At 40.7% G+C, this 23,223-nt stretch overlaps 1 protein-coding gene across 1 annotated transcript; it reads right to left on the bottom strand.

The window, feature by feature from the left end:
* Nucleotides 1–273: 273 nt before the first annotated feature.
* ATP12A (ATPase H+/K+ transporting non-gastric alpha2 subunit) lies at nucleotides 274–20,536 on the bottom strand. The gene is made up of 23 exons (XM_050910850.1): nucleotides 20,494–20,536; nucleotides 18,399–18,592; nucleotides 16,827–16,886; nucleotides 15,722–15,925; nucleotides 15,020–15,133; nucleotides 14,727–14,861; nucleotides 14,060–14,177; nucleotides 13,129–13,397; nucleotides 12,054–12,252; nucleotides 11,454–11,563; nucleotides 10,588–10,722; nucleotides 10,116–10,308; nucleotides 9,447–9,622; nucleotides 8,265–8,401; nucleotides 7,392–7,542; nucleotides 5,181–5,349; nucleotides 4,317–4,471; nucleotides 3,571–3,694; nucleotides 3,092–3,237; nucleotides 2,312–2,445; nucleotides 1,253–1,354; nucleotides 491–582; nucleotides 274–302 (listed from the first exon to the last, which is right to left on the bottom strand). Exons 1-23 carry the CDS (start codon nucleotides 20,534–20,536, stop codon nucleotides 274–276), a joined length of 3,189 nt encoding a protein of 1,062 aa, XP_050766807.1.
* Between the last annotated feature and the right edge of the window lie 2,687 nt (nucleotides 20,537–23,223).

Genomic DNA, 23,223 nt, shown 5'->3' with positions numbered 1-23,223 from the left:
AGTTCATCTTTGAATGAGGGAAAATTATGCTTGTTACAAAAATAGGTAGTATTTCAATTTCTAGACAAGTGTCAGCTTTACAGTACAGTGGGAGGTAATTTATCAACCTCTAAAGTCCTTATTTCTTCATTAAATGCATGAAATTTCTTCACCCCTTCATGGGGCGAACCCATGCTTGATATTGCACAGACAGGACGTTAAAGCAGCAGAGGCTGTGTCAGGTGGGGAAGAAGCTCTCCACAAGGAGGAGGAAGACCAGTGATAAGGACTGTTTCAATAATACATGTTCTTGTCCCACCAGCCTGCAGTAGGAGAAGGAAGGGGGGGAAAAAACAGTTATTTTTTCCTCAGAAAGGAAAAGTAATCATTGGGAACAAATGGTCCATTTTTAAGCAGTCCACCTGTCAGTGGCAGCTAAGGTAGGTGTACGAGTGAAAGGGTAGGAAAGGACACCTTATATTAAAATACTACACTAGAAAAATATACTTACTTCCTGGGTATCTCCTGATAAACAGCTTGCGGACTTCATCGTAGACCCATATCAAGATGGCAAATGGTACAGCCACAAACCAATACTGAAACCTGGGAGTGGGAGAAGAGGTTCTCATTCACAAGCATCAAACCACTCAGCTGAATTTCTGGGGTCTCTGTCTATGCTATTTGATGTCACTAAAAGAGAATCTGGCCTTTTGGGCTTTTTTTTTTTTTTTTCCCCTCTTTCTCCTCAATTTAAGCACTCAAACGGTTAGAAATAAGATGATGTGCATGTAAGCCTCCCAATCTTAAGTAGTTGCTGGATTAATTTATTCCAGATAGTATTCAGAAGGAAATGTTGCCTGGTGGTATTACAGTCTCTGAAGACGGCAGAAAAATGGAACATTTCTGACAGTGATATATTTAAAATAAAAGTTGCTTGCATAAAATTAAGTAAAATGCTATCTAATCTCACCAAAATATTGGGGATCCTGGAAAAAATATTAAAATGTTTGTTCCACACAAGTAGGTTTCTGGATCCTCGGTAGCAAATCTAGTAGAAAAAGTAGCGTGCTTTTTTGTGGGAACTATGAAAATAATGCCCTTTTTGGTCAAGAAATCGTCCACCCTGTTCTTCATAACGAATATTCTTAAATATTTATCCTTGAATTGTGCTGCATGGGCATCCTGCTCCCATTTGTCTCTTTCTGGCAGAATGATAAGTCCACATCTGTTTATACATGGGGGGCAAGGGAAGTACGCTAGCATTAAAACTCACCTCAGTGGTGTGAAGTTCAGGGCTGTAACATGTCCAAGACCATAGGTAAGAATCAGAGCAATTCCTATCTGGGAAAATATACCCACCCAGATGACTTTGTTCCTACAAGAAAACCAAAGAGGAAGGGTTACATGCCTCTGTCCATGCATAAAAACCTGATGCCACAGCATAACGCAAAGGCTGTGCCACTTTCAGGGTTGTGGTTGTGCTCTGGTAGCTAGCTTGAATGATCGGCATCAGATGATGAGCACTGCAGACGCAGCAGCATGAGACAAGTGGTGGACTCTGTAGCACTGTCTTGCATGGCATACACCCGTGTCTTTCCTGGTAGCATTCGTGACCTACCTAGATTAAAGCAAGCTTTAGGTAGACGTGCAGTGCACGTTAGGCATGTCTTCTAGTTGCACTGTGAATGTGCGCATTGTGATGAAATGTAAGAAGGAAATATACATGGGTGTAGGCTCTGTACCTGCACATAAAGAAAGGAAAACAATTTGCTTTCCGATCAGAAATACTCTGACTAAACGCCAGCTTTTAAGTGTGGGCTCCATCACAATAGATATCTTTAACTCTCAGGCTTCCATGGGATTGAAGGGTGCAGAGTGTTTTGCAGAGGGCAGCCAGCACTATCTTGGGGAATTTGACCAGCTGGTATCTCCTCTTCTCAGAGGCTAAAGTTATCTTGGAGAAGTCCAAATGTGCTATCTATTGATAACTAGATAAAAGAACTGTAGGAAAATAATCTGGAGAGGAAACTCCCTTTTTTTTTTTTTAGTAAACATTTTAATGAATGGAGAGTTAGTTTTAAGCTGATGCATTTTCAGAGTAACCAGTACAACGTCCTTCTTTAAAGAAAACTCCTATCATGACGTCGGAAAGGGGGTGGGGGGTGGTGTAATAAAATGTTTGTCTGAGATTTGTGATTGCTTGAAGCCAGATTTAGTCTTTGTTCAAAGACTGAATGTGAGTGGGCTAAATCACTGAGCTGATCTTCCTCTAAAATTAGCAGTAGGCTTACTTATCATCTCGTGTGTCAGGTAAAGAATCTGCAAAACTTACCTGAAAAGACCCTGCTGGAAAATGGAATTTCTTCGTGTTTTCCTGATGATCAAATCGGCAACTTGCTGAATTGTGATGCTGACAAAAAAGGCAGTATAGCCAGTCCACTGTAGGTACATCCTCTGGTATTTAGTCTGCAAAGCAAAGGAAAAATCAAATAGTGTTATATCAGACACTCATATCTTGTGTAAGTGACTGCAAACCTTGATAGTAGGATTTCAGTTACTAAGGTGTAAATGCAGAGTTATTCCAGATTTAGCTACATAATGATCAGATTTTGGCCAGTTGTTCTAGTCCGCTAGTTACTGTGGATGACTCATGAGGCTGAAGCACGAGCTTGGTGTAAGAAGGTATTTATATTGATTTATTAATGGCTTCTGTGTCTTGTGATTTCTGCAGAATGAGTGGGGGGGGGTGAAGAGTGAAAGGGGGAGGGAGAGTTTGCAAAGTACTTTACAGTAGTGCTGTTCAGAAGCAGGGCTGAGAGATTGTGATGGGTCTAAATGTAAAGTCCAGAGAAGAAGGTGCATCTCCAAATGATTTGAATCAGAAAGCGGCAAATTGTAGAAGAATGAATGAAAGAATGGAGCCTGAATGAAGGAGCTAGGTGGCAGGAAGCTCTAAAGAGTCTATCCTGAGGGACCGTTAGATGAAAATTAATTATTTTTGCATTTAAATCTCTCTCTCTTTCCCTAATCCTTTATTTTGGAGGAGAGTATAAGAATTTTTAAGAAACTGTTGGGTGAGAGACAGTGCAAGGATGTTTCAGTGCTTCTTTACCCATTCCTGTCCATATGAATCCTCAAAGTCATTAATGGCATTGTTTTCCCAGTTGACTCGCACGCCAAGCAGCGTGGAAGGGAGGAAACCTTGTTCAGCATACACGGTAAAATAGGTTACAAAGGCTCCCACTGACTGCATGATACCTGCAAAATCAGAGAGGTAGAAATGAGGAAGAAGCAAAATTTAGGAGCGCTGGGGAATGTGGTGGATATCAGTGTTGATCTATCTCCTATGGCATGAAACTTGCCATGAGTCTAAAGGTAGTTTTAGAGCTCTTAGTGCTCTACGGTTCTTGACCTCTGTAGATAAAAACCTGTTGTATTGTTGAATAATGAGCAACAGAAGGGAGTTAGTAAGTTTGCCTAGGAAGGCAGAGGAAGGAGTTGCGTTTCAGCTCCCCCTTTTCTAAAAAATGAATCAACTTGACTCCGTGTTGGTTTGCTGATACAAGTGTTCCAGGGAAAAGGCCAACCTACCAATCTGCAGATAGGAGTATACAGCGAGCTGCTCATTCACCAGCCTGTCTTTCCTTTTGTTACGAGGTCTCCTGTTCATTATATCGCTTTCAGCTTTTTCATAGGCTAATGCAACAGAGGGGATCTACAACAGAAATAAACCATCAGAGTCTTGGTGGCAACATTTGTCTGCTTCTCAGATGCTTATCAGAAAAGTTTCGGTTCTCAAGTGGTTCTGTTGACATACCCTGCCTTTTCAGTATACACAGAGCAAATGAAAGAAGGATCCGTGTAGCATTCTCTTCACGTGTATAAAGGATTCGAGGGAAGTCTGAAACTGTTTCAGAGGTCTGATGATCATATGACAATACAAAGGGCTAGAGGATACTGAAAACATTAAAGGGTCTTTCAGATCCCTTGGACTGGGCTCTGATGAAATGTCTGGTATTCATCCCCTGTAGTAACTGCAGCAATCTGTATGATCTCTTGATTGAAACACGCTGTTATTTTCCACACTGCTGAGTTTTGCTTGTCAGCATGGATCAGAAGTCTTTTCTTTCTGCCCCCCCTCTGGAGGCTTTTTTCCTACTCTTCTTTCTCTATACCTGGCTGTTTTTAATCTAGCCCTCTACTCTTTCACTAGCTTGTTACTCAGCTGCAGGGTAAGACAACTAAATCTGCTAGTGTTCTGCACGTCCCTTTGCACCCAGCCCCTCTCACTTGTCATGATATTTGAGCAGAAAATAACTTAAAACACCCCAACTTACAATGTCTGTACCCAGGTCAATGAATAGGATGGTGATAGTGCCAATGGGCATTGGAATGCTGGCAATAATGTAGATGAGAAAGGGACAGAGCTCAGCAATATTCTTAGTCAGGGTGTAGGCAATTGTTTTCTTTAGGTTGTCAAAGATTAGGCGGCCTGGAGGAAAAAGAAACACTTCTGTAAAAGCTAATTGCCAACAGTGTTTTCCAGAAAAAAGTTCAGTTTTTAACTAAATGAAGTGAAAACATTTACTGCTTGTGTCTACTTCCCTCATAAGTTTCCTCATGCATTTTGGGTTTGTTTGTTTGTTTGTTTGTTTTTTAAACTATGACCCTACCTTCCCTTAGAGCCTTCTGAAAATTCAAATGAAAATAAAAAATCTCTTTCAATGAGAAAGATTGAGGAAAAAGTCCCATTCCACAGTACGCTGTAGTTTTAATGGAAACCACAAGCTCTTTACAGTGAAAGAAGAGTGGAATGTGTGTTACTGTCATAGATGGAGCACGGTGAAGGTGATGTGTGAGCAAGTAATAGAGTGAAAATGTAGAGAAAACAATTTGTATCTTTGTGAGGCTCAGAACTGCATAGGAACAAGATGGGAAGTGCTTTTGTCTGGAGCTTGAACAAGCAGCAATAGCAGACCGATGCTATGTGTGAGAGGGGGATGATTTCCTTATCATCTGTTTGTCACGTGTCTATAAATAGAATTAATTCTCAGTTTTTCCGAATATCAAAATCACATTTCCAAATCCAGAAAGAAAAAAGTGAAGTGGGCGCAGGAGGGAAGGATCAGGAAGGACCTGCCAGTGCTGTGTGGCTGTCAGCAGCTTTCAGCTAAGAAGGTGGATAGCAACATTATTTTTACCTTCCTCCACTCCTGTGACAATAGAAGCAAAGTTATCATCCAGCAGTACCATATCAGCTGCATTTTTAGCTGCATCAGAACCAGCAATACCCATAGCAATTCCAATATCTGCTTTTTTAAGAGCAGGGGAATCATTGACTCCATCTCCGGTCACGGCAACAACTGCTCCCTGAAACACACAAAAGGATCCAGATGTGGGTTTTTTGAGGAGGTGGTGCTATCTTCCCCTAAGGACAGTCTGCTCTCAGCACACTCCCTGTCTTTAAACCTCTAGAAGAAAGATGCTGATATGAAGTTCTGAATCCTCTTCGTACCCACATAAAGCATAGCCAGTGATCAGAAAGATGCTAGGTAGGATTAATACAGCAACCTCAGGTTTTTGTGTGATAGGTGTCTGTATCTGAGTTTGTCATCTAGACTCCCTTCATAGTAGAGAGAAACGGGAAATCAGGGATGTGATTTACTATATTCTAAAGAGTAGACTTTTAAATTAGATGCACTTAGAAATGATCAGATTAATTGTGTTTTTACTGTGGAATAAGGGGGCTTAAAAATTTAGACATCTGTCTATATATATATATATATATATATGGTCTGCCCCTGCCTGAGCAGACCCAGGCTCATCTCTGGCATCTGAGGGAGATTCAGTTGGCACAACATGTTCTGTCCTTGTCTCTTTTTTGTGAAGTGCTTATAGAATCAGTCAGTTTTCATCTTATTTGTAAATTACGTAACTGTTCAGTTAGAGACCATTCTCATCCTATGCCAACAACTTCTGGTCGTTGCCAGCCTATGCTAGAATTACGCTAGTAATCCAAAAGATGGAAAACTCTGATTATTCAACTCAGCTGCTTTGTTACCTCCCAATGAAACCTTCTACTGCAGCTAAAGGTCCTGTTCTAGTTGATGCAAAAGTTCATGGCTTGATAGCAATACAGAGTGTTCTGAGTGGGGAAAAAGCCTGACAAACTGATTAATACAAATACTGGATGTCCTGTCCCTGTGGGGATTTAGCACAGTGTCACTACCTCTAAATAATGCCATGTACAGAAGGGCTCATAAGCTCTAAGTACTAAACATAGCATGTAGACTGGCTGGCTTGAGTTGAGGCGGGGAGGGTGTTCCTTTTCATCCTTTAAAGAGTCGAACGTACTAGGAGTGTGGGTGTCTAAGCAGTGCAGAACACATTTACCCCCTGTCTGCCAAAGGCCATTCAAAAAGAAAATAAAAAAAGAGATGAAATTGAAAGATTTTATCATTCCCCCCCCCCCCCCCCTTTTTTTTTTTTCCCTCTCCTGAAAGCAGTTCAGGCTTAAACCTGAAGAGCTGATAATGCTGATTGGAAAGCTTAGCTCTGGCGTAATTACAAAAATAAAATGATGTCTTGTGCCGCATCTCCTTCTCTGCAAAGTTCAGGCACAGCAGTAGTGTGGCTTTCAATTTGCAGCATCTACTTGGAAGGCCTCATATCTGAGGGGAGAATCTTTTGAGGACAATTTGCATCTTTTTCAGAGCTCTATACATGTCATCTCTCTCCTTTCTGCCTCTTGTGCTGGCTGCGCTCCACGCTACTTTGCATAATATTGCCTGTGGATGGGACAAACTCTCTTTAAATCCTGCTTTCTGTGGGTTGTTTTACAGTCTTTGAAAGTAACATAGATAAGGCTTGGTCCTACATAAATCACGCTATCACGTTTTGTGGGATTCATACCTTATTTCACTTCTAAACATTCCTGTGGGCAGGAAGTGCATAGGTCTAAATGGCCACAAGAGATAAGGTGAGAGGATGTGGTAACATGTTGCTTTTATCTGGGTTTAAAGAATTCCTGAGGGAAGGCTCCTTCCCAAACAGTGTGCAGTCTCTGCCCAGGAGGCTTTATGTGCAGCACAGCAGCAGCTTCTCAGAACTATATGCAAAAGACAGACCCTCGGTACAGCTCCAAGCCAATCAAACTTAGGAAAAGCTCATTTTGGCAATAGGAGTTCAGAGTCTGTAACAGGAATTTGAGCAGCTTGGATTCTGTCCAGACAGTGTTTGCGGCAATCTGTTAGATAATGTTCTTGCACAGTGAAAAGAGCATAAACAGAGCTTAGAGAGCATTGGCAATTAGCTTCCACCCTCTCACCTCGGGGATGATATCTGTGGAAAGCTGCTGCCTCATGAATGCCTATAGCCGTATCTGTGTATAACCTTTTACACCTCTTACTCACCTGCCTTTGGCAGCCTTCAACTATAATCAGTTTCTGTTGGGGCGATGTCCGAGCAAAGACTATCTCTGAGTGGTTACACAAGATTTCATCCAGCTGCTGCAAGCTCATATCCTTCAGCTCCATCCCATTAACTACTGCTGCTGTAGCATCCCTGTAAGAGCCATGGGTGGGAAAGCTGGGTAAATTTTCAAATCAAAAGGCTTAGATAAAAATAGTGCACTCATAGAATGTATGCGGCTTAATAGTAAGGAAAGCAGCAAATTGAGTTAATTTCAGAAGCATTAGTTGTTAATCAGCAGGTGTTGAATGAAAGCCGCTGTAGAAATGCAGTGTGAATTACAGTTACCTAGATACAGAGGGGAGTAATTGAAGCTTCCTCCTGAGCAGATGTAATGCCAGAAAATGCATTTTAAAGAGGACTCTGAGTGGGAAGGTGGGACAGTGGAGGCGGAAGACATCGTTTCTGTAAAGAGCTTTTATCTTTCTCTTATGATGTTACTTTTTTCATGTTTAATGGGTGAAAGAGGAATTTGGACTGATGGTCCTTATGTCATGTGATTCTGAATTTTGCTTTTCATATTTGTGTGTTTTGTCAAATGGGCAGTGACAGCAAAGTCCAATGTGATTTGCAGTGTATAATTTGCTAGGTTTTTTTCAAGGGCCAGTGAAGATGAGAGCCACTGACCTAGACACATAGTTATTTAGGTAGAGGTGACACCTTGGATGGACCCAATGGCTGGGAATGTATCAAGAAAAGGAAAAGCAAAAAGCAGCCGTGATGTCGAAACGGGCTATAAAAGCGTTGTGGAGGGAGAAGGCATAGCTTTCAGAAAATTAACCCATAGGTATCCCCTATACTCTGTTTGCTCTTACCGTCTATTGACTTGCTCAACAGGAACGTTGAGGCGCTTAGCAATATCTTCCACGGTCTCGCTGGTGGCGGAAATGATGCCTACGCTCTTGGCAATGGCCTTAGCCGTGATTGGATGATCGCCAGTGACCATGATAACCTGAGGAAGGGACAAGCGCTCAGCGTGAGTGAGAAATGTGTATGCAATGGCTGGAGAGGGATAAGGTGAAATATCTATTGTTGTAGACCAGGAAGCCGTTTAGAATCTGAACTTGGAAAGCTGTGCTATGTACATAACAAGGACAGATTATTACTACTGATTACTTAGCTCTATATTGACATCTGGTCTCTACCTCTTGTTATTGGCGCTATGTTATCGGGGCTGTAAAGGAAGAACTTGTCATAGGCAGCAAGGTTAGGATAATGCAGAATAAAGAAGCCTTTATATAAGAATTTATATTAGGTATACTTAAAGGTGAGAGTTCATTAGAATATTGCATCTTAAAATGGATCCTTGTGACTGAGGCGTCCTGACAGATAAGACACAGTTTTTTATTGTTTTTCTTGAAGAAAAGTTGCCAGATCTGTCTTCAGACTACAGAAAATTTCATCAGGGTTGGGACTTGGGATTCATCTCATCTGAGATCAGTAATTCCAGATACTGATTTTCCTTCATTTAGCTAGATTGCCCCTCTGCCTGGAGCTGGAAGTTTACTTGTGGGAGCCCTGGGAGTGAAATTAGCAGAATTACTGCTTCAGGTTCAACATGAACAGTTTTGAGAGTAGTGATTCCTGTGCATAAATGTTCATAACAGGTGTAGCCCTGTGTCCTAATGCCTTCTCAAGAATTGTTTCTGTTGCCGTACTCTGTTTACAAGCCAGTAATTCTAGCTGGCATGGTTTCTATATTCTAGAAATGCATCTGATGAGACGGTATCTGAGCTTTTCCAAATTTGGATTTCCAGTTTTGGGGTTCTGTGCACTTCCTATAGTCTGATTCCCACTTAAATTAAACTGTTTTGCCTCTCGGGGCCTTCAAGTAGTTTCTTTAAGTTACAATCGTAGAATGGTATTAACAAACGTTTAGATTTTTGGTAGTTGTTGCTAGGAAGATACTTAATGACAATGTGGTGGAAGATCTTAAAAACTGTATTATCATGAGTCTTTCTGTAGAATCACTGTATTTTTCATTGTAAAATCCCTACCTTGATCCCAGCACTGCGGCATTTTGAGACAGCATCTGGCACTGTGGAACGAGGTGGGTCAATCATAGATAAAAGTCCAACAAAGCAGAGGTTGGAGGTTGGGAAGTTCATGGAATCTGTGTCAAATGGATAAGTGTCTGGAAACTCATTTTCAGGCAGGTACAAATGGCAGAAACCTGAAAAGAAACTTAGGTTGATGTGATGTACAGGAAATAGCGGGAGAAAGAGGAGAGCTTGCTATATAGCATCAGGTTTTGCTCTTGTCCATAGAACTCCAGTGCATTTAACCTATTAGCTTTTTATGGAGGATTTTTTTTAACATGCCGTTGTAACCTTCACATCAAAGTTCATAGAGAGTCAGTGTTTCATGTGGCAGAGCTAGCGATACTGCCAGCAGGGAAGAGTGTTTTCCTTTGTGGGTTACTTACGAGGGTTTTTTTGGCTGCTCAATGTGGCAGATCAACATCAGTATAGAGCGGTAAGGGCATCCCTGCCACAGAGAGCTTACAGCACATCAGTGTGGTTTTCACACTCTGCTTAGGAGGCTGTACGCTTTCCTTTTTTTCCTCTACTGCAAGAGAAATGAAGTCCAGACACACTGGACTGTACCAAGATTTAAAACCCCATTTTACACCACATTTCTCTGATAGTCCCTCTAGTTGGACTCACCCAGCACTCTTTCTCCCATGCCCCCCAGCTCCATGTATGCTGTTTGGAAAGCTGCTGCCTTTTCACTGTCCAGTGGTTCTTCTTTGCCGTTGATCATGATGGTGCTACATCTCTCTAAAATCCTCTCTGGGGCACCTTTCATCACCAGCAGAAAGCGTTTGTCGTTGGGATCATCAGTCTCATGGATGGAAAGCTGTGTGCCACAAATATGAAATTATTTGGAAGAGTATACGTGATCCTCATTTATTTCTAGTTTTGGTCACTTTGCATGGAAGTAATGTTTCTTCTTTTCCATGAGGATATCATACATTCCATCAAATGGAAGGAACTGTATTTATTGTATCTTAAATTTCCTCTATTATTGAATTACCCCATTAAGACTTCCAGGTCACAAATAGTTGCATTAGACCCAGTGATAGAAACGGGTTTATGTTGGAAACAATCTGGCATAATTTCAAAAAATGAAACACACCTGGAATTTGTTGGTAGAGTTGAAAGGAATTTCAGCCACTTTCTTGTTCCGCGCTCTAATATTCATGACGTCACCCAAAATGACTTCTGCAAATTTCAGCAGAGCTGTTTCAGAGGCATCACCTACCACAACTCTCTGTATGCACAAAAGAAGAAACAGTTTATAGCACATATATTTCTGCATTTCCATCAGGAGAGCTTGCATGATTCTATAACACTTGCATGCTTAAGCAGCAATGAATCTCCATTGCTGCATTCAAGTTGTCCTGGAAAACTATTACAGTAAAAATTTGGGACATCTGTTTTGCACTTGCTGCTAGAACTATGCTACAGCAAAGAGATGAAATTAGCATTTGATTCTGCGAAAGCACAAGATTTGTGATCACTTTCAGGTTTGTGTGGTTGCTTTGTAATGCAGTTCTAGGGTAGCAGCAGGCATGTACGGGTGAGCTAACTGATGCACAAAATCAAATGACTTTGAGGAAGGCATTGATGGAATAAACAGTAGGAATCAGGGATTTGTTCTGGTAGTCTAGTCACCGGAATTTACTACCTTCAGCAGTCATTAATTAAGGCATGTTTACCTTTTCTATTTTGCTATATTAAATTAATAATGTAGTAATTACTAGAGTAGAAATTCTTGCTACTTGAATTGCCTTTTTCCTTATAGGGGCAGTTGCTCTTGGCTGTGTGGGTTTTTTCCCTGTCTTAAACTTCTTGCGAGTGTATAGCAGTAATACTACTGTAAATAGTAACTTAGAAGATTGGCATGGTAAAATGAAGGAGATTACTAAAGCCAAACACAACAACTCATATGTATTGTTCTTTCAGAGGAAGAGAAATAAGCTGATGTGAAGTAGGCAGTACCTTCATTATTGGTAGATTCTCCTGTCCTGGTCTGAATTCTGCCCGGTTGCAGAGAGTTACGATTTTTGATAATGCTGTCCATGACGGAGAACTTTGATCAAAAGGCTGGGCTGAGAGGAAGCAAAATACATGTTGCATCCTTTAGCATATTACGTGATAGAAGTAGAAGCTTAAGTTTGAAACAACAGGATTGAACTATTTGTGGAAGCAAATTGTTCTTTTGAGAGGTTCTGTTACGGAAAAACAATTTGACGCAAACTTTTACATCTGTCAGTTAGCAGTTCTGGCAAAGTTGCTTAGATGATGTTTCTCTGTTTATTTCTGTACTAAATTTACTATCAGCAAAAGGATCTGGATTAGAACCTCCTCCAGACTTACTTTCTGTGAGTGGAGTTCAAATATTCTTTTTTTCACATCTCTACATGGCTAAGAAGGGACTTTGCTGTTGAACGCTACACTTCTGTGTGGAAGGAAGTCATGTCTGTTTTGGTTATCAAAAGACATTCCCATTGACATCAGTTTGACAGCTGGTAGGTATGAAACATTACAGGATTGATCCAAGTAGTTGCCCCTTCCCGGATCCCCCCTTGCCATATTTACTTGTTTGATCTTCACTGGTGTCAGCTGAGTAGATCTGATTATCAAACCAGAGGTGAGCAACAGTCATCCTGTTTTGTGTGAGGGTCCCTGTCTTGTCGGAACAGATGATGGAGGTAGAACCGAGTGTTTCTACAGCTTCCAAGTTCTTCACCAAACAGTTCTTCTTTGCCATCCGCTTGGCTGTCAGAGACAGACTCACCTGGCAGAAGTAAAGAAGTTCAGCTCACTGTTAGTGAGGTACAGTTACAGAATGATGCAATGAGGTTACATACTTCTGCTAGGTTTTTTTGTGTTGATTTTTTTTATGATGAGAACATCTTAAAAAATTTATCTTTTGGTTGACTGCAGTGCTTTTTTTTTTTTCCTTCTTTTTTTTCTTTTTTAATAGCATTATTAAGGTCAGAGGTTTGGCTGTAACTAGCACAAGTACATTTGCTGCTGAGAGGAACCTGCTTGCCTGCTGATAGAAATAAGAATGTCATGTCAGTTAAGAGGCTGTTTTAGATGGAGGAACCTGCAAGGGGGGGGGGGGGGGGGGGGAGCTCTAATAACCAACTTAATGAATCCTGAAATGATTCTCTTCATTATTGCAGTACTGCTAGTTGTTCGTTGTTGGTGTGCTTTAGAGCTAACAGTGCTTAGCAGGTGTGCTGCTTCTCAGCCAGGGATTTTAGTGATGCCTTATGTGTATTAGTAAGTGGAATTTTCATGCGACTTTTAGGGTACAAGATCCTCATTTCCAAATAGGAACAGGTTGTGGGGAAATGAGTCACATCATTCTACTGGTTAGTAATTGAGGGAGAACAGTACTTGAAGAACCTTATTTCACTGGATTGTGGTGCTGCAGCTTTTAAGATGAATGGCTCCATTATGCCAGAATTCCCAAATGAAATGTTTATCCTTTCAGTTTCATGGAAAAAACCACCCCTACTTCAAACTCAACTCAGCCAGGTTACTTAATAGATAATCTGTTCTTCACTGGTTAGTGTTGCACTGTAATGAACTTAGGAGTGATGAATTGCGGTAATGACTGAAGAACTAGAGTGGCAACCAGTGAATTCAAACATGGACTTACCGTTACTGTGGCTAGCAGTCCCTCTGGCACATTTGCCACAATGATGCCAATTAGAAAGATTATGGAGTCCAGAATCTTGTATCGCATGGAAACAGATATAATGAAGAAGAGAACACCGATGGAAACGGCCACTCCTGCCACCAGGTAGACGAAATGTTCTATCTCAATAGCAATGGGTGTTTTCTCGTTTCCTACACCTGATGCGAGAGAGGCAATCCGCCCAATGATAGTGCGATCCCCAGTGTTGATTACAATGCCAGTAGCAGTGCCTGCAAAGAAATAAAAGACTGTCAGCTCCAGGAGAGACTAATCCTGTCTTCTGTACCCAGTACTGATTGACGAAGACCCTTCGCAGCCTTAATGTGACTGAGACTTCACCGCAGAATTACATTCTTCCTATTAGAGATCTTATGGCTCTGTTGGCGAAGAGAAAGAAAGACGTAAGCTATTTTCATTAATTAGAGTCTTTTTTGATTGCATTGCAGTAGGAATGTAGTGTTATCCTGGGCACTGTACAGTCTCGTAGCAGATAGTCGGTCAGGTATGGCACACATACCTTTTAGCGCTGAGAATAGGAACGCCACCTTTATGTGTGCAGAGCCCTTACACAGAGCATCCACAAGTAGAGGCATCTGCAACTTGACATTCCTAAAGATAATGATAGAAAGACTACAAGGACACCACAATTGATTGATTGTTGCACCCGTAACCAGGCTAGGTGTTAAAGCAAATGCCTCACTGGTTGATATTAAGTATGACTAACCTAGTGCTTAAGGCTTTATTTTGATGTGCTTGGGACAACAGTTTCTTGTGAGCAGTTAAACCTTTCTGGAATTCCTTGAAGCAGAATTGCTTGAAATGAGTTAGCAGTATTATGCAGTACGCTGTACAGGTGCCATTTCTGGAGGCCCTTCTCTCTGTCTGTACGCACCTTCCACACAGGTGGTGGAGTAGAATGCAATGTTCCTGGTCTCCAAGGGGTTCTCATGGGTGAAGTCACAGGAACGAGACTGTGGTTCTGATTCCCCTGTGAGTGAAGAATTGTCCACCTTTAATGAAACGGAGACATGCCCATATTAAAGTTTAGTAATATGCAGTTATGTCTAGCCCAGAAGGCAAGGTGGCAGCACATTTAATAATCAGTGACAGGGCCATAATCTCTTGGTGCTTTTTCTCTGAGAGAGTTGCTGTTGTCACTGAGAGAATCTATTTCTGTGGGAATTCAGTTCAGTCAATGTTGTGTGTCTGTCAGTGGGATTTTCAGTAGCAGCCTGAAAGAAAACGTGGTTTGAAGATCTGCCGCCAGGTCTGTGGAAACTCTTAATACTGTATTGATATTTCTGCCTCTGTCCCGGCAAAGAGCATTGCTAGAACATGGTATAGACCTAATGGCTTCTTTTGATGTTCAGGGAGTGGAGATGTTAGTCCTAGATGAGCTGAGCATCACAGTATAGCTTCTGCGCTCTATGATTTAATTAGATTATGTCTAATTAAAGCTCTAATAACTCATATTGGGTGCACAGAAATTCTTTATATGTAATAAAAGTCTGTAAACCATGTTTTTCCTTTTTGCCCATGCTCTTCAAAGTACCGTTTACCTTACAACCCTGAGTGAAGATCAGACGAATGTCCGCTGGGATCCTGTCTCCACCCTTTATTTCCACAATGTCTCCAACCACCAGCTGGTCTGCTGGCAGTTCCTTCTTTTCTGCATCTCTGATGACAAGAGCTTGCTGAAAGACATTAAGTGTGACAAAAATTAGCATTGTGCTATCCTCTAAGCCTCCTACCAAGAGGTATATTCCAGTTGGGCTTATTGTGCTTTTGTCATTTTGAGGTGCATTATTAGAATGAACTTTTATCTCAAATGAGATGTATCGGTTATTCTCACCTGTGGAATCATTTTACTGAAGCTGGCCATGATGTTTGTGCTTTTAGCTTCTTGATAGTAAGCGAAGATACCAGTGAAGATGACAACCAGTGCCAGGACTACTCCAAGGTAGAGCTAATCAATAAAAGACATGATCCGGTTAATTTAAGACAAGTGTTCAGCAATTCCTCTGCTAGAATGAATCGTAGTTCTGTATTGTTTCAGGAGACTCTTAAAATGAGTTATTGGTCAGGTTAAAAGACAGTTTAAGAAAAGGACTTTCAAGTTTTGCGCTGCTAAGGATCAAGTAAAGCTTTCTGAGTATGAAAATGGCTTTTAATAGCAAGTTTCCCATCTCTCTAAAAGCCTTCTCTAAACTATACCTGACACAAACCCAAACAAATTATAGTCCTAGCAGAGTGTAACTCGTAAGGGAATCGGAGTCAAAGACTCCGGAGTCCTTTGTGGACTTTAGTATTGCACTTATGAGTACTGAAGTATTACGATTATGGGTAGTGGTTATAAAACCTTTGGACGGGCACTCTTAGACAGAAGTGGTATGTCAGGTATTTGAGCGTTTATCAGAAATGTTCAGTAGTAGAGGGAGAGTCCTGAAAGAATAAAAGGCCTCCTTGTAGTTACTGAATAACTGTGAAGTAGTATTTCAATTACTTAGATTGTCAAAGGGTCAAATACTCACTTTGTGGTTATTCAACTACTTACATTGTCAAAGGGTGATTCAGCTCCCTGAGCAAGCTGAATGCCAAATGAAATCCAGGAGAAGACAGCTCCTATCCATAAGAGGATGGAAAACCCTCCCACCATCTGCTTGAGGAACTTAACAATTTCAGGGGTGGCTTTGGGAGGAGTGAGTGAGTTGGGACCATCCCGAGCCAAAATCTCTGCTGCTCTTGCACTAGAGAGACCCTGCAAAAGCAAATGACATGTTTAAAATGAAGTCGCAGAAAAACAGATTTTCATCTCAACTCGGAACAAAATTCGCATACTGTTTTTTCATTAAATGTTGTTTGTGTCACAGATCAGCTGCAGTAACCTGCATCTTTGATTTCCAAACTTTCTGATTTCAGAGTGGCTACTATTAGTTATCTGCTAAGAAGAAACAGATATTTCTTTACTGGAGCATTGAATTTGGGGCTGTGTCATTAGGAGTTTTCATTCTGTAGGTTATCTGTCAACTATATCCGTACTAAGTGTTTGGAAAGCTAGGGAAAAACAGACATCAGTTCTTTTGCTGCTGTTTCTACATTTCCACCAAGACATTTGTAGTTCATGGGTTTGTTGAAATTCTTGTCTGTACTCTGGCCACATTGCAATGCTTTGATATTCGAATGTTAGGTGTCAAAGGGACTCAGGTGTATAGTTTCTCAAATCTAGTGTTTCCTTCAAGATAAAATCATTTCCAGTGCACTCTCTCGCTATAAATTGTTACAGACACTGCCAGTGAAAAATGAATTGTAGTGAAATCGAAATACCAGATAAAAACTTTAGAAAAGCTGAAGTCCTGGTGCCAACTTTGAGGTCGTGTTTTGTGCAGGGATTTTGATTTCAAAACAGTAGATCAAACTTCTTCAGACTTGAGAGAAACTCCAGTTTAAATTCAGGTCAGTGCTGCACGTTGACTTGCTGGTTTAGGCTTTATTGGGAGTTAGTGCATCATACTTGTGCACGCGTGCATCCACACATACATCTATGTATGAGTCTGTTGATTCGAATGCTTTTCTACTGCTTCTAGGAAGCTTTGGGTAAGTCAGAGGTAAAGTAAGGCAACCGATTCAGGCAGTTTCTTAATGATGTCCTATAGACTTACTTTGTTGATGCTTGTACCATACTTTTCCTCCAGTTCTGAAGTGCTGAGTTTGTGGTCATCCTGGATTCCAAAAGAAAGAGAAAATGATAGTGAGCAGAATGTCAGACTGTTGAAATTTTTATTTCAGGATCTAGAGAATGTTCAAACTGTCTGGATTTGGGACCATGGATCCGGTTTGCTAGTATGACATCCCACTTTCATGAATAGACAATATGCAATTTGCATATTGATAAGCAAAATATCTTCCACTGGAAGATGGTATTTTCTTTTGATTTTGAGAGTACTTTTGTAAATAGCTCCCTCCTCCAGAAAATCTGTCACAAGAACAGAATGGTGTTTTCATGTTAATACTGCTTGCCACAAACGTCTATGCTTCTTTTAGATAAATAGTTCCTCTTTACATGCTACAGGACTCAAGCATTCAGTACCATAGGTAATAGGCTGATAGAAGAAAGAGTGTGGTGTCAGAATATGTGTGACAACAATCTTTGTACTTGATTGACAAGGTGTAGGGTATGTGAAATTATTCACCATAGTCTTGTAGAAAGAAGCAGCAGGTTCTAACCACAGTTAAAAAGGGTGTGGGAGAGGGAAATCTCAAAGCTCTTCTCTATTCCCTGCAGTGACACCTCTGTGGTATCATTGACCTAATTATATCTTGTGCCGAACTGAGATTTAGAAGCCAAGAATTTGAGAGATCTCACAATTGTTTTCACAGAATGATTCATTGGTACTTGGATGAGTCAATTAACTTGTCTGTGCTTTGGTTTCTCTTTAGAAACATGAGAGTAATGTTACATCCCCTGGTGGCAAAGGTAAGATGCATTGAGAATTACTTAGCTAGTACTGGGTAGATCTTGGAAACATGATGGGTAAACTGATGGCTCATTTTGGGGTTTCCTTACCTTTGAAATAACATCTAGCCCGTAAATAGCCTCTCCTTTGAGTTGCTCTCAAGGCAATTCAGAAAAGAGGTCAGTATAATTACCTTCATTTTTCAGATTGGGAAACTGAAATGTATAGAGAGGAAGCAACTTTTCCAAGATCAGCCAGCAGGTCAGTAGCAAGCCAGAAGTAAAATACAGGTTTCTTGAGTTTAGTTCACTGTCCTTGAAGTACAGTGCCGTTAGTATGGGGAAAAAAACCCTGTGCTTAAAGGCGAGGCGTGCTTTTTTAGATGTACTAGAAATTTCTGGAGCAAAATGTTGTGCTTCTACCTTTCCCTCTGTTTCCTGGCTGACTGTGCCAAGTGGCAGTTCACAGGAGATACTGATTACAGTTATTCTATCTGGGGAATAACTCCTCTTTTGGGGAGATAATGTTCTGTACCATTGGTGGCTTAATTAAGCCAGAATCATTCTTTCATTATAGGTATTAATCCTGCACAACTTTTTTCTGGCACACTTCAGGAGCGTGAGGAAGCGAGTCTGTCCCTGTGTTAGGATTTTCAGTGCAGTGTGTCTTCTGTTAAAATGATAGTGCATGGGCATTTCACTCCCCTTCACCGGACTTCGTTCAGACAGTGGGTAGAGGCTGTCCTGCCAGGTGTGACGGGAGCTTAGCAACACTCACCAGGTCCAGTTCTTTCTTAAGGTCTTCTGTCTTCTTTTTTTTCTTGATGCCTTTTAAGTCTTTGTACTTCTCCTCTTCATCTCCAGTCTCTGTTTTTTCTAGATCTTTTGTCCCACAGATCTCAACTGAGTAAACATCGGACTTTTTCTGTAAAAGCAAGAAGGTTTTGGCATTGTTGTGAACATCTGCTGGGACTTGAAGGAAGCAGTAAAAAAATACCACAAACAAGTCAAACTTTGGCAAATCTACTTATTTTTAGACAAGCTACAAATTGCTACTGTCTCTTTCTCCTGGCAACTTAGAGTTCTAGTTCCTGTCTTATCCCGAGATCTCTCCAGCGTGTGTTACAGTAATCACAGTCAGGTCTTCAGCAGATGTAAATGACAGTGATTCCTTTAGAGATGCGCAACACTTTCAGTAGTTTAGGGTCTAACACGAAGTGTAGGAATACTGCCCAGGATCTCAGCATTGCTAGTGAAAACCATTAAGTCATTCATCAGCTCCAAGAAGAGATCAGTGTAAAAGCAAAAGATTTTTAAAAGGAAAGGGGAGGGAAAAAATATTCACTGAGAACTTGCCTGTTCCTGGAGCTTTTTAGATACATGACTTCAAGATTTACTTTTCTTTTTTAATTAAAATTAACATTTGCACATTTATATTTACACATTTATACTCGATCACATAGCAAGAAATGGAGGCAAACACCATACCGGTAGCCAAGGAGAAGCAAGTCTGTTTCTTTTCACATAGAGCTTGGAACTGGCAGGGAGTTAGCAAACTCTTCACTCATTTTTGCCTATCTAGTATCAGGTATGGGAAACTGTTAACCTAGGGAAGCTGCTAAACCTCTGACAATGTTTTGCTTTTATTGATAATTTGCGGGTTGTGCTGTTTCCTAACTTTAAGCTAATACTGAAGTCTGAAGGGCAAACTTCCTGTGTTGCTAATTTACCAGCTTCTATAATCATAACGTTCCAGATCCTAATTATCTTGTAAACTACATGCCGTGCCTTGGAAGAACTATTGGTTGACCCCATTTCAGAGGCTTCCTTACAGATTAACCGTCAGAGCTTCGTGATAGTCATACTGGATCTTATCTGATGGTGTGCTTTACTAGTGGGACAGATGAGGACGTAGGCTGCTGCTGTCTGTCTAATGAGTACATACATACTCTGCAGGGCATTTGTCAGTGTTTGGACTCCTGCAGAGGTAATATTTCAGATGAGTTGAGAGTAGACATCTTAATTACATACAGACTAAACCAGAGAGCTCAAGTAATGGAAACAACAAGAAAAAAAAAAAAGGATTGGGACATCTTACTACTTAATACTATTCTGACCTCAAAAGTGGCATCTTATCCTCAGATGCCCTTTAATTAGAGGAATGTTGAAGTCTTTGACATTGTATCTTGAGGAAGGGAAAAGCTAAGAGCTGGTGAGTAGTTTGGGGAGTTAAGTCTGAAGTCCTTTTCCTAAAGCACTTGAATTTGCTTGGTGATACATATTCCAGATAAAGGACGTGTCTGTTACAAGAAGTTCTATTTTTTCTACCTTACCAAAGATTCATAATCTGGTTTATCTATTGGGATTTTTCCTTCACCTTCCTCCTTCTCCTCCTCCTCTCTTTAGCTATCCCACCCCAAAATCTGTTCAGCTTTTTAAATCCCCATAAAGTAGAGAGACCAGGAGAGAAAGAAAACAGCTATCTATTGTGAGAACTTAGCATGTGGAGGAGAATAATAAAGAAAATTAATGATGTTAGTAAAATCTATTGATCGCTTCTATGCATGATCTATGTTTAACCTTTAACCTGCAAATTTTCATAAAATCTCAGATTTTGGCATTTGCAAAAGAGATGGTGTTCATGAAACTGTTGATTATGAAACTAGCCAGTCCTAGAATTCTTCTCTATCCAATCTCATCTCTTTACTTTTTAGGATTAAAGGTGCATATCCATCTACAGTGAAAATTTTAGTCATTACACTGGATGCCCAACAGTGTCTAGTATTATTTCCATTTGTTGTTTAGCTCGTATTTACAATATACATATGTATTAAAACTTAAATTAATGCTTGTTCTTAAGAAGAAACACATACGCAGTAGCAGCAGTTCCGTGAACAGTGTACTCACCTTTACCATCTTGGTGAGTTTATTTGTTTCCTGATGGAGTGAAACAGCCAAGCTCTAAAGTCTCTGGATGAAAAGCAAAAGCCCAACTGGAGAGTGAAGTGGCTCAGAGCAGTTTTGGCTATTGGAGTGCAAAAGCGCACAGAGGTTGTAGTTCCTTCTTGGCTGGCAAGCAGATGTTAGCTGGAATCCTGCTTGCACTTCGGCATCCTTCAGGCAGGACAAGTTCGTTGTCCAAAGCCTGTGAAGAAAGAGCACTGTTTGCTAGTGCTTTATAAATCAGCATCTTGTGCTGCCACTCCACCCCTCCCCTTCCAGGTCCAGCCCATCTTCTGTTTCACCTGTAGTAGGTGGAAAAATACCACAGTAATGGGCATGTGGGTTTCAGGTCAGATAGTTTCTAATTATTCCTTTGTAGTGTTTGCTCACAACTAGGGAACAGGTGTATTATTCATCTTGCTAGAAGCCAAGAGTTTCCTTCGGAGACTTTCCAGCACCGGACTCCCCTTAGGATTTCCAGGTGTCGTGGCAACGTACGGTGGGGTAAAGGAAGTCTGTGCACATTTTGTCTTGCCTGTTTATATGATGCTCTGTTTGCCTGCCTAGGGTCCCTGAAAGTCAGATCCCTGCCCTGTGTAGGTACTAATAGGGATTTAGTGGAGTGGTGCTCCTTCAAGCCTCTTAGCTTGGACTTCACTTTTAATTCTTGCATTGCGTTTGTTGTGTTTTTAACCTTAACGCTTAGCTGAAAAAAGCACCTCCTGGTGCATTTTCAGCAAGAGCGCTTACCTGAACAGCTTATTTAAATTGTTTGTCTTGCACCAATTATCAGCTTCCATACAGGAGTGATAATGAGATTTATGACACTTTTGATACCTGGCGTGTCTCATCACTTAGAAGTAAAGTTAACTTCTTCTTCACCTCTGAAATTTAACTGATGAAAAACTAAGTCAAATATGGTGAAAGATTTTCTATACTTCAACATTATTTGGGGGAAGACTGTCTTTCATCTGTCTGACAGAACCGGTCTCACTGAACAACACAGCATTTCAGCAGTTGGTCTTATACATTATATAATTCATGAGCTTCAAATTGCATCATTTGAGATGCTGTGAGGTACCACAGTCACTAGCAGATGACTCAAATTGTGGTGAGATACATGTTAAAGGAGATAACTAATGTTGACCGTTTTAAGCCATATGTATAAGCTGTTAGTGTAGGGAAGACAACCAAGAACCATCCTTTACTACTTCAACAGGAGCATGAATAAATTCATGTTCAAATCACGGACAGGTTTCCAGTGATTCAAATATCATACATCCTTAAACAACACTTAGATTAAAAAGCGAAGCTGTTTCCACTTCTCAGTTTATGTGTATTGGTCTTTTTCCGTGGCATTCTTTAATCTTAGAATGTTATGCAAGATACAGAAGTGTATCTGGAAAGGTTTCACATTCAGTTTCTGCTGTCTGTTGTATTAAGAACTGGATTGTGTCCTGGGGCTTGAGTATAAAACTTTTCATATGTGTGTAAGCGTTGGAGATTTCACTGTATGTGCCATATGCAAAAGCAGTAATATATTGACTGTATCCAGTGAATCTGCCTGTGTCATGTGTTACCTGTTACTGAGATTGTCCTCTCTGTTGATGGAAAAGATACTAGAGCAAGTCGATCAAGATGTACAGTGAGCGTATTTGACATCAAACTAGACTGCTGACGCCGGCAGTGAAGGGGATATGTGAAAGGAAACATGGACTTGGAAATAGGGAAATGCCTTCCAGGAATGCAGTTGCATTGTCCCATCAGATCTGTTGGTCAAGACAGTGGGCTGCAAAATGTGAAAACAGGGCTAGCATACTTTATCTTGTTCCTTTACAATTTTTAACTGGGACTGAGATTCCTAATCCAGTGGCAAGGAATAGCTGGTAGATGGAAAACAAGAATGTGTATCGTTATATCCTGCTATTCACAGATTTGTAAAAACAACTAGCCTGTACTTTTTAGTAATGATTTGTTATTTAGAATGTTATCTGGGTCATTTGGGCAGTTTTGGCATTTGTCTTCTGTAAATCATGATGACTATTGCCTGGGGACGAATGCAAATTAGAAAAGTGTTTGGCAACAAAGTATGCCATACACCCTAGTCTACATGGAATATTTACACTGACACATCTGTCGTCTTAAGGGTATGTTTTGTAGCAGATTAATTAAACTGGGAAAGCCCTATAGATAGTACCATAGCTTAATATTTACAAAGCATTGAGCCGAGTTTGCTACTGACAAGTGATCCGTATTGAGCTGCCAAGTTCAAAGTGCGAAATTGACGGTTAAAAAGTTCTGCAGCAGAAATTTCATTAATTTTGTCCACTGAAGGGATTGTTTTCCTGTGAGTTACAAAGTAAAGACCAGAAGCACTGTAAAAAGACAAATATCTTGTTCCCCATGAACCAACATACCGTGGTTGGACAGTGTAATATCCCACTGTTGGGAGGAATTATCCTTGTTAACAGTAGTCACTTGCCACTGATCATCTTGTGTTTTGTGCCTTGGTTTGGCAAGACATGGTGCGTACAGAGAGGAATATACGTGGGTCTGTGCCAGAGAGGTGTAATTGTCACGTGTGTTTCTAGTGTGTCTCAACATCCATAGCTGAGCCCTGTTTAGAAGGTAAAATGAATGAGTATTGTTCTGATTTCTAA

Source organism: Gymnogyps californianus, chromosome 25, assembly GCF_018139145.2.
Source record: "Gymnogyps californianus isolate 813 chromosome 25, ASM1813914v2, whole genome shotgun sequence".
Taxonomy (NCBI): domain Eukaryota; kingdom Metazoa; phylum Chordata; class Aves; order Accipitriformes; family Cathartidae; genus Gymnogyps; species Gymnogyps californianus.
The sequence above is the reverse complement of the archived record's forward strand: the minus strand, read 5'-3'. Positions and strand labels throughout refer to the sequence as shown.

What these genes read in the sequence shown, in the direction of transcription:
- ATP12A (XM_050910850.1), bottom strand. Translation starts at nt 20,536, where the DNA reads ATGGTAAAGGTGAGTACACTGTTCACGGAACTGCTGCTACTGC. An exon ending in TTAAGAAAGAACTGGACCTG is followed by an intron (nt 16,887 to 18,398) that starts GTGAGTGTTGCT and finishes TTTGGAATCCAG; the next exon opens with GATGACCACAAACTCAGCAC. An exon ending in GACTGCTAGCCACAGTAACG is followed by an intron (nt 12,253 to 13,128) that starts GTAAGTCCATGT and finishes TACTTCTGCCAG; the next exon opens with GTGAGTCTGTCTCTGACAGC.